The sequence below is a fragment of the Phyllobates terribilis genome, unplaced genomic scaffold (assembly GCF_046119375.1).
Source record: "Phyllobates terribilis strain yellow unplaced genomic scaffold, ASM4611937v1 Scaffold_4__5_contigs__length_816908805, whole genome shotgun sequence".
NCBI lineage: Eukaryota > Metazoa > Chordata > Amphibia > Anura > Dendrobatidae > Phyllobates > Phyllobates terribilis.
Window position 1 is genome coordinate 743,636,333 of NW_027362764.1, and position 18,295 is coordinate 743,654,627.

The window sequence follows — 18,295 nt, forward strand, 5'->3', positions numbered from 1 at the left end:
CTCCACATAGTATAATGCACAGCCCGTAGTCCTCCATATAGTATAATGCACAGCCCGTAGTCCTCCATATAGTATAATGCACAGCCCGTAGTCCTCCATATAGTATAATGCACAGCCCATAGTCCTCTATATAGTATAATGCACAGCCCATAGTCCTCCATATAGTATAATGCACAGCCCATAGTCCTCCATATAGTATAATGCACAGCCCGCAGTCCTCTATATAGTATAATGCACAGCCCGCAGTCCTCTATATAGTATAATGCACAGCCCATAGTCCTCCATATAGTATAATGCACAGCCCGTAGTCCTCCATATAGTATAATGCACAGCCCATAGTCCTCTATATAGTATAATGCACAGCCCGTAGTCCTCCATATAGTATAATGCACAGCCCGTAGTCCTCTATATAGTATAATGCACAGCCCATAGTCCTCTATATAGTATAATGCACAGCCCATAGTCCTCTATATAGTATGATGCACAGCCCATAGTCCTCCACATAGTATAATGCACAGCCCGTAGTCCTCCATATAGTATAATGCACAGCCCGTAGTCCTCCATATAGTATAATGCACAGCCCGTAGTCCTCCATATAGTATAATGCACAGCCCATAGTCCTCTATATAGTATAATGCATAGCCCGTAGTCCTCTATATAGTATAATGCACAGCCCATAGTCCTCCATATAGTATAATGCACAGCCCGTAGTCCTCTATATAGTATAATGCACAGCCCGTAGTCCTCTATATAGTATAATGCACAGCCCATAGTTCTCTATATAGTATAATGCACTCCCCATAGTCCTCTATATAGTATAATGCACAGCCCGTAGTCCTCTATATAGTATAATGCACAGCCCATAGTCCTCCATATAGTATAATGCACAGCCCGTAGTCCTCTATATAGTATAATGCACAGCCCGTAGTCCTCTATATAGTATAATGCACAGCCCATAGTTCTCTATATAGTATAATGCACTCCCCATAGTCCTCTATATAGTATAATGCACAGCCCGTAGTCCTCTATATAGTATAATGCACAGCCCATAGTCCTCCATATAGTATAATGCACAGCCCGTAGTCCTCTATATAGTATAATGCACAGCCCGTAGTCCTCTATATAGTATAATGCACAGCCCATAGTCCTCTATATAGTATAATGCACAGCCCATAGTCCTCTATATAGTATAATGCACACCCCATAGTCCTCTATATAGTATAATGCACAGCCCATAGTCCTCTATATAGTATAATGCACTCCCCATAGTCCTCTATATAGTATAATGCACAGCCCATAGTCCTCTATATAGTATAATGCACAGCCCGTAGTCCTCTATATAGTATAATGCACAGCCCGTAGTCCTCTATATAGTATAATGCACAGCCCATAGTCCTCTATATAGTATAATGCACTCCCCATAGTCCTCTATATAGTATAATGCACAGCCCATAGTCCTCTATATAGTATAATGCACAGCCCATAGTCCTCCATATAGTATAATGCACAGCCCGTAGTCCTCTATATAGTATAATGCACAGCCCGTAGTCCTCTATATAGTATAATGCACAGCCCATAGTCCTCTATATAGTATAATGCACAGCCCATAGTCCTCTATTTAGTATAATGCACACCCCATAGTCCTCTATATAGTATAATGCACAGCCCGTAGTCCTCTATTTACTATAATGCACACCCCATAGTCCTCTATATAGTATAATGCACAGCCCATAGTCCTCTATATAGTATAATGCACAGCCCATAGTCCTCTATTTAGTATAATACACACCCCATAGTCCTCTATATAGTATAATGCACACCCCATAGTCCTCTATATAGTATAATGCACACCCCATAGTCCTCTATATAGTATAATGCACAGCCCATAGTCCTCTTTTTAGTATAATGCACACCCCATAGTCCTCTATTTAGTATAATGCACACCCCATAGTCCTCTATATAGTATAATGCACTCCCCATAGTTCTCTATATAGTATAATGCACTCCCCATAGTCCTCCATATAGTATAATGCACACCCCATAGTCCTCCATATAGTATAATGCACAGCCCATAGTTCTCTATATAGTATAATGCACAGCCCATAGTTCTCTATATAGTATAATGCACTCCCCATAGTTCTCTATAGAGTATAATGCACAGCCCGTAGTCCTCTATATAGTATAATGCACAGCCCGTAGTCCTCTATATAGTATAATGCACAGCCCGTAGTCCTCTATATAGCATAATGCACAGCCCGTAGTCCTCTATATAGTATAATGCACAGTCCATAGTCCTCTATATAGTATAATGCACAGCCCATAGTCCTCTATATAGTATAATGCACAGCCCATAGTCCTCTATATAGTATAATGCACACCCCATAGTCCTCTATATAGTATAATGCACAGCCCATAGTCCTCCACATAGTATAATGCACAGCCCGTAGTCCTCCATATAGTATAATGCACAGCCCGTAGTCCTCCATATAGTATAATGCACAGCCCGTAGTCCTCCATATAGTATAATGCACAGCCCATAGTCCTCTATATAATATAATGCACAGCCCATAGTCCTCTATATAGTATAATGCACAGCCCATAGTCCTCTATATAGTATAATGCACTCCCCATAGTCCTCTATATAGTATAATGCACAGCCCATAGTCCTCTATATAGTATAATGCACAGCCCGTAGTCCTCTATATAGTATAATGCACAGCCCGTAGTCCTCTATATAGTATAATGCACAGCCCATAGTCCTCTATATAGTATAATGCACTCCCCATAGTCCTCTATATAGTATAATGCACAGCCCATAGTCCTCTATATAGTATAATGCACAGCCCATAGTCCTCCATATAGTATAATGCACAGCCCGTAGTCCTCTATATAGTATAATGCACAGCCCGTAGTCCTCTATATAGTATAATGCACAGCCCATAGTCCTCTATATAGTATAATGCACAGCCCATAGTCCTCTATTTAGTATAATGCACACCCCATAGTCCTCTATATAGTATAATGCACAGCCCGTAGTCCTCTATTTACTATAATGCACACCCCATAGTCCTCTATATAGTATAATGCACAGCCCATAGTCCTCTATATAGTATAATGCACAGCCCATAGTCCTCTATTTAGTATAATACACACCCCATAGTCCTCTATATAGTATAATGCACACCCCATAGTCCTCTATATAGTATAATGCACACCCCATAGTCCTCTATATAGTATAATGCACAGCCCATAGTCCTCTATTTAGTATAATGCACACCCCATAGTCCTCTATTTAGTATAATGCACACCCCATAGTCCTCTATATAGTATAATGCACTCCCCATAGTTCTCTATATAGTATAATGCACTCCCCATAGTCCTCCATATAGTATAATGCACACCCCATAGTCCTCCATATAGTATAATGCACAGCCCATAGTTCTCTATATAGTATAATGCACAGCCCATAGTTCTCTATATAGTATAATGCACTCCCCATAGTTCTCCACATAGTATAATGCACAGCCCGTAGTCCTCTATATAGTATAATGCACAGCCCGTAGTCCTCTATATAGTATAATGCACAGCCCGTAGTCCTCTATATAGCATAATGCACAGCCCGTAGTCCTCTATATAGTATAATGCACAGTCCATAGTCCTCTATATAGTATAATGCACAGCCCATAGTCCTCTATATAGTATAATGCACAGCCCATAGTCCTCTATATAGTATAATGCACACCCCATAGTCCTCTATATAGTATAATGCACAGCCCATAGTCCTCCACATAGTATAATGCACAGCCCGTAGTCCTCCATATAGTATAATGCACAGCTCGTAGTCCTCCATATAGTATAATGCACAGCCCGTAGTCCTCCATATAGTATAATGCACAGCCCATAGTCCTCTATATAATATAATGCACAGCCCATAGTCCTCCATATAGTATAATGCATAGCCCGTAGTCCTCTATATAGTATAATGCACAGCCCATAGTTCTCTATATAGTATAATGCACTCCCCATAGTCCTCTATATAGTATAATGCACAGCCCATAGTCCTCTATATAGTATAATGCACAGCCCATAGTCCTCCATATAGTATAATGCACAGCCCGTAGTCCTCTATATAGTATAATGCACAGCCCATAGTCCTCTATATAGTATAATGCACAGCCCATAGTCCTCTATTTAGTATAATGCACAGCCCATAGTCCTCTATATAGTATAATGCACAGCCCATAGTCCTCTATTTAGTATAATACACACCCCATAGTCCTCTATATAGTATAATGCACACCCCATAGTCCTCTATATAGTATAATGCACAGCCCATAGTCCTCTATTTAGTATAATGCACAGCCCATAGTCCTCTATATAGTATAATGCACAGCCCATAGTCCTCTATTTAGTATAATACACACCCCATAGTCCTCTATATAGTATAATGCACACCCCATAGTCCTCTATATAGTATAATGCACACCCCATAGTCCTCTATATAGTATAATGCACAGCCCGTAGTCCTCTATATAGTATAATGCACAGCCCGTAGTCCTCTATATAGTATAATGCACAGCCCATAGTCCTCTATTTAGTATAATGCACAGCCCATAGTCCTCTATTTAGTATAATGCACACCCCATAGTCCTCTATATAGTATAATGCACAGCCCATAGTCCTCTATATAGTATAATGCACCGCCCATAGTCCTCTATTTAGTATAATGCACACCCCATAGTCCTCTATATAGTATAATGCACAGCCCGTAGTCCTCTATATAGTATAATGCACACCCCATAGTCCTCCATATAGTATAATGCACAGCCCGTAGTCCTCTATATAGTATAATGCACAGCCCGTAGTCCTCTATATAGTATAATGCACAGCCCATAGTCCTCTATATAGTATAATGCACAGCCCATAGTCCTCTATATAGTATAATGCACACCCCATAGTCCTCTATATAGTATAATGCACAGCCCATAGTCCTCTATATAGTATAATGCACAGCCCATAGTCCTCTATATAGTATAATGCACCGCCCATAGTCCTCTATTTAGTATAATGCACAGCCCATAGTCCTCTATATAGTATAATGCACAGCCCGTAGTCCTCTATATAGTATAATGCACACCCCATAGTCCTCTATTTAGTATAATGCACCGCCCATAGTCCTCTATATAGTATAATGCACACCCCATAGTCCTCTATTTAGTATAATGCACCGCCCATAGTCCTCTATATAGTATAATGCACAGCCCATAGTCCTCTATATAGTATAATGCACACCCCATAGTCCTCTATTTAGTATAATGCACCGCCCATAGTCCTCTATATAGTATAATGCACAGCCCATAGTCTTCCATATAGTATAATGCACAGCCCATAGTCCTCTATATAGTATAATGCACACCCCATAGTCCTCTATTTAGTATAATGCACCGCCCATAGTCCTCTATATAGTATAATGCACAGCCCATAGTCCTCTATATAGTATAATGCACACCCCATAGTCCTCTATTTAGTATAATGCACCGCCCATAGTCCTCTATATAGTATAATGCACAGCCCATAGTCTTCCATATAGTATAATGCACAGCCCGTAGTCCTCTATATAGTATAATGCACAGCCCATAGTCCTCTATATAGTATAATGCACAGCCCATAGTCCTCTATATAGTATAATGCACAGCCCATAGTCCTCTATATAGTATAATGCACAGCCCGTAGTCCTCTATATAGCATAATGCACAGCCCGTAGTCCTCTATATAGTATAATGCACAGCCCATAGTCCTCCATATAGTATAATGCACAGCCCATAGTCCTCTATATAGTATAATGCACAGCCCATAGTCCTCTATATAGTATAATGCACAGCCCATAGTCCTCCATATAGTATAATGCACAGCCCATAGTCCTCTATATAGTATAATGCACAGCCCATAGTCCTCCATATAGTATAATGCACAGCCCATAGTCCTCCATATAGTATAATGCACAGCCCATAGTCCTCTATATAGTATAATGCACAGACCATAGTCCTCTATATAGTATAATGCACAGCCCATAGTTCTCTATATAGTATAATGCACAGCCCATAGTCCTCCATATAGTATAATGCACAGCCCGTAGTCCTCCATATAGTATAATGCACAGCCCGTAGTCCTCTATTTAGTATAATGCACACCCCATAGTCCTCTATATAGTATAATGCACAGCCCGTAGTCCTCTATATAGTATAATGCACAGCCCGTAGTCCTCCATATAGTATAATGCACACCCCATAGTTCTCTATATAGTATAATGCACAGCCCATAGTCCTCTATATAGTATAATGCACACCCCATAGTCCTCTATATAGTATAATGCAGAGCCCATAGTCCTCCATATAGTATAATGCACAGCCCATAGTCCTCCATATAGTATAATGCACAGCCCATAGTCCTCTATATAGTATAATGCACAGCCCATAGTCCTCCATATAGTATAATGCACAGCCCATAGTCCTCTATATAGTATAATGCACAGCCCGTAGTCCTCCATATAGTATAATGCACAGCCCGTAGTCCTCTATATAGTATAATGCACAGCCCATAGTCCTCCATATAGTATAATGCACAGCCCGTAGTCCTCTATATAGTATAATGCACAGCCCATAGTCCTCTATATAGTATAATGCACAGCCTGTAGTCCTCCACATAGTATAATGCACAGCCCGTAGTCCTCCATATAGTATAATGCACAGCCCGTAGTCCTCTATATAGTATACTGCACAGCCCGTAGTCCTCTATATAGTATAATGCACAGCCCGTAGTCCTCTATATAGTATAATGCACAGCCCGTAGTCCTCTATATAGTATAATGCACACCCCATAGTCCTCTATATAGTATAATGCACAGCCCGTAGTCCTCTATATAGTATAATGCACAGCCTGTAGTCCTCTATATAGTATAATGCACACCCCGTAGTCCTCTATATAGTATAATGCACTCCCCATAGTCCTCTATATAGTATAATGCACAGCCCATAGTCCTCTATATAGTATAATGCACAGCCCATAGTCCTCCACATAGTATAATGCACAGCCTGTAGTCCTCTATATAGTATAATGCACAGCCCATAGTCCTCCACATAGTATAATGCACAGCCTGTAGTCCTCTATATAGTATAATGCACAGCCCGTAGTCCTCTATATAGTATAATGCACAGCCTGTAGTCCTCTATATAGTATAATGCACAGCCCATAGTCCTCCACATAGTATAATGCACAGCCCGTAGTCCTCTATATAGTATAATGCACAGCCCGTAGTCCTCTATATAGTATAATGCACAGCCCGTAGTCCTCTATATAGTATAATGCACAGCCCGTAGTCCTCTATATAGTATAATGCACAGCCCATAGTCCTCTATATAGAATAATGCACAGCCCATAGTCCTCCACATAGTATAATGCACAGCCTGTAGTCCTCTATATAGTATAATGCACAGCCCATAGTCCTCTATATAGAATAATGCACAGCCCATAGTCCTCTATATAGTATAATGCACAGCCCATAGTCCTCTATGTAGTATAATGCACAGCCCGTAGTCCTCTATATAGTATAATGCACAGCCCATAGTCCTCTATATAGTATAATGCACAGCCCATAGTCCTCTATATAGTATAATGCACAGCCCATAGTCCTCCACATAGTATAATGCACAGCCCATAGTCCTCTATATAGTATAATGCACAGCCCGTAGTCCTCCATATAGTATAATGCACAGCCCGTAGTCCTCTATATAGTATAATGCACAGCCCGTAGTCCTCCATATAGTATAATGCACAGCCCGTAGTCCTCTATATAGTATAATGCACAGCCCGTAGTCCTCTATATAGTATAATGCACAGCCTGTAGTCCTCTATATAGTATAATGCACAGCCCATAGTCCTCTATATAGTATAATGCACAGCCCATAGTCCTCCACATAGTATAATGCACAGCCCGTAGTCCTCTATATAGTATAATGCACAGCCCGTAGTCCTCCATATAGTATAATGCACCGCCCATAGTCCTCTATATAGTATAATGCACAGCCCGTAGTCCTCTATATAGTATAATGCACAGCCCGTAGTCCTCTATTTAGTATAATGCACCGCCCATAGTCCTCCACATAGTATAATGCACAGCCCGTAGTCCTCCATATAGTATAATGCACAGCCCATAGTCCTCCACATAGTATAATGCACAGCCCGTAGTCCTCCATATAGTATAATGCACAGCCCGTAGTCCTCCATATAGTATAATGCACAGCCCATAGTCCTCTATATAGAATAATGCACCGCCCATAGTCCTCTATATAGTATAATGCACAGCCCATAGTCCTCCACATAGTATAATGCACAGCCCGTAGTCCTCTATATAGTATAATGCACAGCCCGTAGTCCTCCATATAGTATAATGCACCGCCCATAGTCCTCTATATAGTATAATGCACAGCCCGTAGTCCTCTATATAGTATAATGCACAGCCCGTAGTCCTCTATTTAGTATAATGCACCGCCCATAGTCCTCCACATAGTATAATGCACAGCCCGTAGTCCTCCATATAGTATAATGCACAGCCCATAGTCCTCCACATAGTATAATGCACAGCCCGTAGTCCTCTATATAGTATAATGCACAGCCCGTAGTCCTCTATTTAGTATAATGCACCGCCCATAGTCCTCCACATAGTATAATGCACAGCCCGTAGTCCTCCATATAGTATAATGCACAGCCCATAGTCCTCCACATAGTATAATGCACAGCCCGTAGTCCTCCATATAGTATAATGCACAGCCCGTAGTCCTCCATATAGTATAATGCACAGCCCATAGTCCTCTATATAGAATAATGCACCGCCCATAGTCCTCTATATAGTATAATGCACAGCCCGTAGTCCTCTATATAGTATAATGCACAGCCCGTAGTCCTCCATATAGTATAATGCACAGCCCGTAGTCCTCCATATAGTATAATGCACAGCCCGTAGTCCTCCATATAGTATAATGCACAGGTATATGGGGAGGACAGGATTTTTTAGTTATGCATTTGGAAGATATGCCGGTAGGTTTGCGGTCCTCCCTCAGCGATTCTAGTATGAGCAATAAAGAAATCATAGAATCATAGAATCATAGAATGGTAGAGTTGGAAGGGACCTCCTGGGTCATCTGGTCCAACCCCCTGCTCAAAGCAGGATTCACTAGATCATCTCAGACAGATGTCTGTCCAGCCTCTGTTTGAAGACGTCCATTGAAGGGGAACTCGCCACCTCTCGTGGCAGCCTGTTCCACTCATTAATCACCCTAACTGTCAAAAAGTTTTTTCTAATATCTAATCTGTGTCTCCTCCCATTTAGTTTCATCCCATTGCTTCTAGTCTTTCCTTGTGCAAATGAGAATAAAGATGATCCTTCTACAATGTGACAGCCCTTGACATATTTGTAGACAGCTATTAAGTCTCCTCTCAGTCTTCTTTTTTGCAAGCTAAACATTCCCAAATCCTGGAACCGTTCCTCATAGGACATGGTTTGCAGACCAGTCACCATTCTGGTCGCTCTTCTCTGAACTTGCTCCAGTCTGTCGATGTCTTTTTTAAAATGTGGTGCCCAAAACTGTACACAGTATTCCAGATGAGGTCTGACCAAAGAGGAGTAAAGACCGATAATGACTTCACGTGATCTAGACTGTATGCTTCTGTTAATACATCCCAGAATTGTATTTGCCTTTTTTGCTGCTGCATCACACTGTTGACTCATGTTCAGTCTATGATCTATTAGTATACCTAGGTCTTTTTCACATGTACTGTTGCTTAGCTCTATTCCTCCCATTCTGTATATGCTTTTTTCATTTTTATTGCCCAGATGTAGTACTTTGCATTTTTCCCTGTTAAAAACCATTCTGTTGGTTGCTGCCCACTGCTCCAGTTTATTTAGGTCTTTTTGAATCCTCTCTCTCTCTTCTCTAGTATTAGCTATCCCTCCTAGCTTTGTGTCATCAGCAAATTTAATCAGTTTACCCTCAATTCCTTCATCTAAATCATTGATAAAGATGTTGAACAATACAGGTCCCAGGACGGAGCCCTGTGGTACCCCACTTGAGACATTCATCCAGCTGGATGTGAAGCCATTTACAACCACCCTTTGAGTCCGATCACTAAGCCAGTTATGAATCCACCTAACAGTTGCCTGGTGATAGGGTAGATAACATATACCGGAGAAAACAGGTCACTGCCTCCCTCAAAGCCAACACTCTTGTCCCCTGTTGATGTATCAGTTAATTTCTCCCATCAATCACTTAGATACAGCACAAATATTTACTGTAAGAAGAAGACCTCAAAATAGTTACCAGAATATATAAAATCTGATACAATAGAATAAACCAGTTACTTACCCTTTAACCCCTTGGGACCTTCCTTTCCTAGTTTTCCAGTTACACCTGTGTCACCTTTTTCGCCAATGTCGCCTATAATATGGGGAGACAAGTTGTAAAGTTTTTATTTTGGGCGTTGTACACCTTTTTGTGTAGAATTTTTTTTCTATTGTTTATTTGTTTTCTAAATGGAAAGCTAAAGGGCGTCTGTCACCCCCAAAACTCCAATTAAACCATTCTCAGCCCTTATAACAATCATTTACTTATTTAGTTTACATAAAACCCATTTTATTAGATATATAAATGAGTGAACCTTAGTGCATTTTTGTCTTAGCCAATGCTTTTTTTTTTTTTTTTTTGCAATTTGGTTTCATTGAAGCATTTTGCACTCTTCAGCTTTACAGGCTCTTTTTTCCCTGCCCATTCCATTTTGATGTATTTTGTGGTCATAAATCAGCTGAGAGAAGTTCAGGAGAAAAAATAAATAAATAAAACTACCACCTACCATTACCTCAATTGCCAATGCACCAGGGCAATCGGGAATAGCCGAGGCAAAGCGCCAGAATTGGTGAATCTAATGTGATGAATCACTTCTGGGGCGCCTCTGGGCAGGTATTTTTAGGCTGGGAAGGGACCAATAACCATGGACCTTTCCAGCCTGATAACATCAGCTCAAAGCTGTCTGCTTTACCTTTGCTGGTTATCAAAAATAGGGGGGGACCTGCAGAAGAGCAGAATCCCCCCTAAAGTGACTCCATTTTGGAAATTACACCCCTCTGATAATTTATCTGCAGGTGCAGTGACAATTCTGGCTCCATGTGTGTTTTACAGAAACAAGCAGCCGTGGATGTTGGTAATTTAAAATTGCAAATCTGCCATTGTAGTTCCTGTACATTGAAGTACCCAGTACGTTGTAGTGTCTGTACATTGTGCCCAGCAACAGAGGAGATGGAGAAATTACTCTCTCTGTCTCCTCCGCAGCTGCGCTGCGATCCTCCCTGAGCGAGAGGATCGGAGCACTGAGCACTGACACTCGGCTCACGGAGTCGACTGTCATTAGCATATCGCATCGGAAGCCATCTGCTAGTGGGACCACGGCCTGACGTGAAAAATCATGTTTCCAGGTCATTTTTTACTGAACAATGCATGTAAAAACACCCTACCCCCTCCCCAAAAAAAAGAAACCCTATAGCGGAATTGCTTCTTTTTCATAAGTTCACCAAACTTGGATTTTTTAGTGAATGATGTCATTCAAAAGTACAACGAGAAAATAAAAAAAAGTTATGACTCTTAAATGAGGGGGAGGAGAAAAAAGCAAATTTGTAAACACTAAGAAACGTCTGTCATCATGTTGTATACATACTGTAGAGCATGGAGAACACTTCCCACAGGGGTTAAAACATAACATTCTTGCTACCTACATCCACCATTAGATGAAACCGAGATGCTTAGTGCAGTACTATTGACTTCAGTTTGTAAAGTAAGCGCCTACGCTCTCTCTATTGGATATTGTAGCTAGCTAACTTATAGCTTTTCAACTTTTTGTAGGTGTAGTGTTGTCTGACAGTTTGTGACCCTACTGAATATTCCATATTTCTGAATAAATGTGACCTAAAACTACATAAAATTTTCATGCAAGTCCTATAAGTAAATAAAGAATAACCAAAACAAACACGTGTCCAAAATGTTAGACATATGTTTCAATATGATGATCCAATGTTATCAAATTCTGTGTAGTACCTGTGGGTTAAAACAGCTTGCTATACCCATGGAAAAAATCCATGTGGGATGTAGTTTCCAAAATTAGGTCACTTGTAGGGGGTTCCTGCACATCAGGGGCTCTGCAAATATGACATGGCGTCTGCAATCTATTTGTGTTCCAAAATTCAAATGGTGCTCCTTCCCTTCTGTGCCCTTCTGTTTGTTCAAACAGAGATTTCTAACCACATGTGGAATATCAGCACGCTCAGAAGAAACCGGGTAACACATTTTTAGGCCCAATTTATCATGCTATCTCTTGTAAAAGTGAAAAAAATGGGGGTAATGTAACATTTTAGATATATAAGCCCTTTTTTCCAGGTTTTGCCCATTTTTGAAAATTCGCTATCTATTTAACTAGCTAGCTATGAGCAGACCATTGTCAGTTGTAGCTTTGCTCAGTGTGTGCTCTGTGTCTGGTTTATTGATCTTTGTTGCCGAACCTTGCATTTTTCAGGACTTGAACCCAGCAACGCTTGTGCACCAGGCGACAGCTCTTCCCTCTGACCTATTCAGCCCCCTGAACAGTTCCTGGCTAACCTATATTCTAGTACCTGTGTTGTTCCTGATTGGCTACATCTTGTGCGTTCCTGATTGAACACCCTATTTTATGGCCTGGCACCTCCTTCCTTGTGAGATTATTGAGTTCCCAGCCTCTAGTCAAGCTCTTCCTTCACCTGCTGCCTCATACAAGATTATACCGCTTTTTCTGTGTACTGATTCCTGGCTTTTCCTGACTATGCTACCTGCCGGTGCTGCCCTTAGTGATTGCAATACCACTACTCCAACTCAGGTCAGTTCCTAACACTATGTGTATTATCCATTTTTCTCTTGACATTCTCTGACATCAGGTACCTGACCCAAGACTTGGTCTCTGACCATCTGTTTCTCTTGTCCCTTTATCTTGACGTACCTTCCTGGCATTTGAACCTGAATTGTGACTTGACCAAGCCTTTGTCTTGCCCGTCTATACTATGAGCCATCCTGATATCTGACCTTGCACCTCCTGACTACCGTGTCTCACAGCTTGTCCGTGACTAGTGACTCAGCGATATAGGTCCCTACAGAAAGAGGTTTTGTAAATTTCTTGAATAAATGAGAAATTGATGCTAAACTTTTAACCCCGCTAACATCCTAACATAATTGGTCATTAAGGTCAAAATTGGCTCTGTCACTAAGGGGTTAAAGAACAGAGATCTATCAAAGTCTCATCTTCACATCACATTTGTGGAAGTGTATCATGGCATGAATAAAGGAGATTTCTGGGGATCTCAGAAGAAGAGTTGTTGATGTTCATTAGAATGGAAAAGGCTTCAAAACCATCTCTAAAGGGTCTGGACTCCACCAATTCACAATCAGGCCACATTCACATGTTCAATATTTGGTCAGTATTTTACATCAGTATCTGTAAGCCAAAACCATGAGTGGTTCAAAAAATGCAGAAGTGTTGCACGTTTTTCTATTATACTTCTCCGCTGATTGTTCCACTTCTGATTTTGGCTTACAAATACTTAAGTAAAATACTAACCAAATAGCGAATGTGTGAATGTGGCCTCAGACAGTGGTTGATCAATAAAGATCACTCCGAGAGCAAGGCATATTATCGTCCGCGAGGTCAGAAAGGAACCTATGGTAACCTCTAAGCAGCCAAAGGCCTCTCTCACATTAGCCAATGGCAAGCATGCAAGGGTAAAGCCAGTGCTCTCCAAAAAAAAGTTTTGCTACCCATGTGCAGTTTGCCAAAGGACAAGCCAGTAGGATATTGGAAACATTTTTTGTGGAATGATGAGATCAAAACAGAGCTATCTCGCCCTATCTCCATGTAGTCCAGCCCTGATGCAGGTAACCTCTCCCTTCTTCTTGCATTTAGATAGTACTGAGTCAACCATCATTGTCTAATGTTCATCCTCTCTACATCCCTGGCTAAGAAGCATCTTTTCACCTGCTGCTGCTGTTACTGTTACTGTTGTTCATAATACAAGAATTTAAGCTTGGAGTAAAGCACTCCTAGAATCTTCATACATGCCTCTGCAGCTGAGTTGACACCGTTTGACAAAGATCTTGGTGTGAGTACTGGATAAATACAGACATTCATAGAAACACTGTCTAAAGAGCCCCACACTTGCAGCACAGTTATGGAGTCAGAATAACACTAGTGATGAGTGAACGTGCTCTCCACTGCTCGGTACTCGTCCGAGCATCACTGTGCTCGGCGCTCAGCGAGTATTTCCGGGTTGCTCGGGCGAGAGCTCGGATCTCCTCCCTGCATGGAGCCAATGAACATGCAGGGATTGCCTGCCACGCACTGTAATGCCGTAGCCATGTTGGTTGTGGCATTGCAGTGATTGGCTGGCCCCACAGCATCATCAGGTCTATATCAGACCTGGCGCCGCCATGCTCGTCACAGTCTACCCCAGAATCAAGCAGAGTAAGGAGAGGTGCTGCTGTGTCAGGGAGAGATTTGCTTGTTTATAGTTAGTATAGGTATTCCACAACATATATCTATATCCATCTGAACTAACAGTCCTTCTGAGGACTAATCCAGCTCCATATAATCTGTGCTACGCAGGTGTAGTAGAAGCAAAAAAGCCTTAAGGAGAATTCTTGCAGGATGTGTCAAAGATGAGGAGAGGTTGCCATCTGCTGGTCAGACACAATCAAACGGAACCAAGATGTATTAGGAGTGTTGAAGGGGGAGCAGATTTAGATGCTGGACCTGGTCAGGTGACTTCCAGGAAGGATTTCCTGAACATAAAAGTCCAGCATGCCAAGCCTGAGGCAGGATTGGCACCTAGCTGCAGAGAGGAGCAGACGAGCTCCGGACGTGCTGTGAAGCCCAGCGTGGCAGGCCTGAGCCAGAGGCCTGCGACACATAACAGCCGGACACCGGTGGATGAACTCCGGATTCCCCACAGAGGTGCCTTGAGTGCTGCGCCTGCTGAGGAGAGTCGGGACCTGTTTGCGGTGCTGAGTGAGTTCGCAGGACCCGACGTCGCCCACCAACAGACGAGGTCTGGATCCCCCTAACCAAGGCTTGAGAGACTACCTCCAACGGCCAAGCAGAGAGGAGTTGGGAGAAGGCTGCGCCAGGAGAGTCACGCCAGCGGAAGCAGAGGAGTTGCACAAGTGAACAGGGCCATCACTTCCACTGTTCACCTACGGTACCGGGGGCAGTTGGGTTTAGGATCTCAGGTTGGGAGGGGACCGGTTGGGGTGGGAGAAGCTAAATTTGATTTGATTGACTTTGTCCGGAAAAGACTTGCTGCCTAGCGGAATAACCGGTGACCCCCGCTAGGGCCATATACAGAGTTAAAGAACTAACGTGGTGACTCCCACGATTGGGTACATCATACTACCTTGAGAGACTTTGTATTATTACTTCAAATTACCATTTGTTATCCCTGTTACTATTCCTTTGTTTAGAACACCTGTTACATATATATATAAACTGTTTATACCCATCCCTGACTGTCCTCGCCTTGTGTCTCTGTATGTTGCATTCCGGCATCTGCATTACACAGGCAGGCAGTGTATGTTGCAGACTGCAGTGCATGATACAGCACAAGAGGGTCCATTGAACGTCCTGTTAGTATAAGTATTCCACAAAATATATCTATATCCATCTGAACTAACAGTCCTTCTGAGGACTAATCCAGCTGCATATAATCAGTGCTAGGCAGGCAGGCAGTTTATGTGGCAGACTGCAGTGCATATAGTGAAAGAGGGTCCTGCTGCTGCTGTACTTACAGATATTTGTAGACATAGTCCCAGGTATCAGGGGCCCGGGAAATTTTTTTATTGATCTTAATCCTGGTTATTTGTTTAAAAAGCAATCCAGAATACACCATTTTCTGCTCCATTTGCTTGTTGGCACTGCAGAATACAGCCAGATCCTTTCCATATCACAGCGATAAAAATCCAGAAATTTGTAGTGAATGTGGAAAATATTGGCCTCCATTTAAATTTTGTTGCAGTGTATCAGTAAAGTTATTGACATGAGGTCGCTGTGAAAAATAGTAACCTACAGGCCAGTTATTTAAAACTGTGGTTTTCTGTCACACGTATCACATATAAGTGCGCTCCAAATTCAGCCATTTCTGGCCTCCATTCAAATTTTGTTGCAATGTGTCAGTGAAGTTATTGACATGAGGTCACTGTGAAAAATAGTAACCTACAGGCCAGCTATTTAAAACTGTGGTTTTCCGTCACACGTATCACAGATCACTGCGGTTCAAATCCAGCCATTTGTACTGAACATGGAAAATATTGTCCTCCATTTAAAATGGGCAAGGGACGGGGAAGTGGACGTGAGGGTGATGATTGTGCATGCAGAGGACGAGACCTAGGCCGTGGGCAAGCTGAAATTGTGACACAACACACACCCACATCTTCTCGCTTGACCTTCCTGTCCCAATTAATAGGGGACCGCAAAACACAACTATTGAACACAGAGCAGTGTGAAAAGGTTATTGGTTGGATAGCAGATAATGCTTCCAGTCACTTAGCCACCATCACCACCACCCTGTCTTCCACACGGTCAAGTCTCAGTAGCTGTGAGTCTGGACTGCAGTTTCCTCACCCTGATCCCACACTTGGACACTCCGAAGAGCTGTTCACTTTTCCATTTATAGATTCGGGCCTCTCGCCCAGTTCACTTAAAGCGGGGCAAGAGGAGATTGCATGTAGCGATGCCCAAATATTTGAGCAGCCACGGTTACACGAAGGCGACGGTGGGAAACTGTCAGAAGAGGTGGATGATGATGAGACACAATTGCCAGAAAATCAGGAGGAGGACCGGGGTGAGGAAGTGGAAGATGAGGTGGTGGACGATGAAGTCACTGACTCAACCTGGCAAGGTGAAATGAAGAGCGAAGACAGCAGCACAGAGGGGAAGGGAGGTGTAGCACCACAACAGGCAAGAACAAGCAGTGTGGTGGCCGCAGACAGAAGGCGGACAACCGTTCCCCGTAACATCAAAACGAAGGAAGTGACCAGTACAACTGTTAGGTCTTCCCGAGTTTGGTTGTTTTTTAAAGACTCTGCCGATAACCCCAAAAAGGCCATTTGCACCACCTGCCAGGCCAGCATCAGCAGGGGTAGCAAAATTAGCAGCCTGACCACCACCAGCATGATCAGGCACATGGCAGCAAAGCACCCGACTAAGTGGGCCGACAACAGTGTCAGTGGGTGACACCACTGCTTGGTCCGCTGTTGTGCGTGCACGCCAATCCCCTGTCCATGGCGCATGCCAAGATGCCTCCCGCCGTGCACGTGTCGTTGAACACTCTCAACTAGCACCATCAGCAAGCACATCCACGTCCTTGTCCCAGCACAGCGTTCTGTTGTCCCTATACCAGTCCTTGGAACGCAAGCGCAAATAAGCAGCTAACGCCCCACAGGCCACACTACTAAATTCACACATTTTGCGAATGCTTGCGCTCAAAATGTTGCCTTTTAGGCTCATGGAGACTGAAGCTTTCCGCAACCTGATTGCGACGGCCGTCCATCGGTACTCGGTCCCCAGCCGCCACTATTTCTCCCGGTGTGCCATCCCCGCATTGCACAAGCACGTGTCCCGCAACATTAGCTGAGCCCTCAACAATGCAGTTACTGGAAAAGTCCACCTAACCAGGGACACGTGGACAAGTGTTTGTGGGCAGGGACAGTACATCTCACTGATGGCACACTGGGTTAACATAGTGGAAGCCGGGACCCAGTCGGACCTTGGGACGGAACATGTCCTCCCAACGCTGAGGATTGTGGGCCCTAGGTCAGTCAGGGCTGCTCCCTCATTCTACAGCTCCTGCACCTCATCCTCCTCCTATTCAGCCTCCATCTCCGAAATTACCACATCAGTCACTAGCTGGAAGCACTGCAGCACTGCCTCATCCAAGAGGCAACAGGCTGTGCTGAAGCTAATATGCTTAGGTGACAAACCGCACAATGCTGAAGAGTTGTGAACAGCTCTGAAAGAGAAGGCAGATCTGTGGCTGACACCACTGAACCTACAGCCAGGCATGGTCATGTGTGACAATGGCCGGAACCTGGTGGGGACTCTGAGGCGAGGCGAGCTCACACACGTACCATGCCTGGCCCATGTGCTTAACCTCGTGGTTCAGCGGTTTCTCAAAACCTACCCG

The 18,295-nt window shown here is 43.0% G+C and overlaps 1 protein-coding gene across 3 annotated transcripts in view; it reads right to left on the bottom strand.

Moving 5' to 3' along the window:
• COLEC10 (collectin subfamily member 10) overlaps positions 1-18,295 on the bottom strand; it is a 150,003-nt gene that overhangs the window by 41,593 nt on the left and 90,115 nt on the right. For 2 of the 3 annotated variants that reach the window (XM_073679825.1, XM_073679826.1), the window contains exon 3: positions 10,419-10,490. The exons of the other annotated variant lie outside the window; for it this stretch is intronic. In XM_073679825.1, the coding sequence (XP_073535926.1) occupies positions 10,419-10,490 (72 nt within the window). The remainder of the gene's footprint in view (positions 1-10,418; positions 10,491-18,295) is intronic. 3 annotated transcript variants of the gene reach the window in all.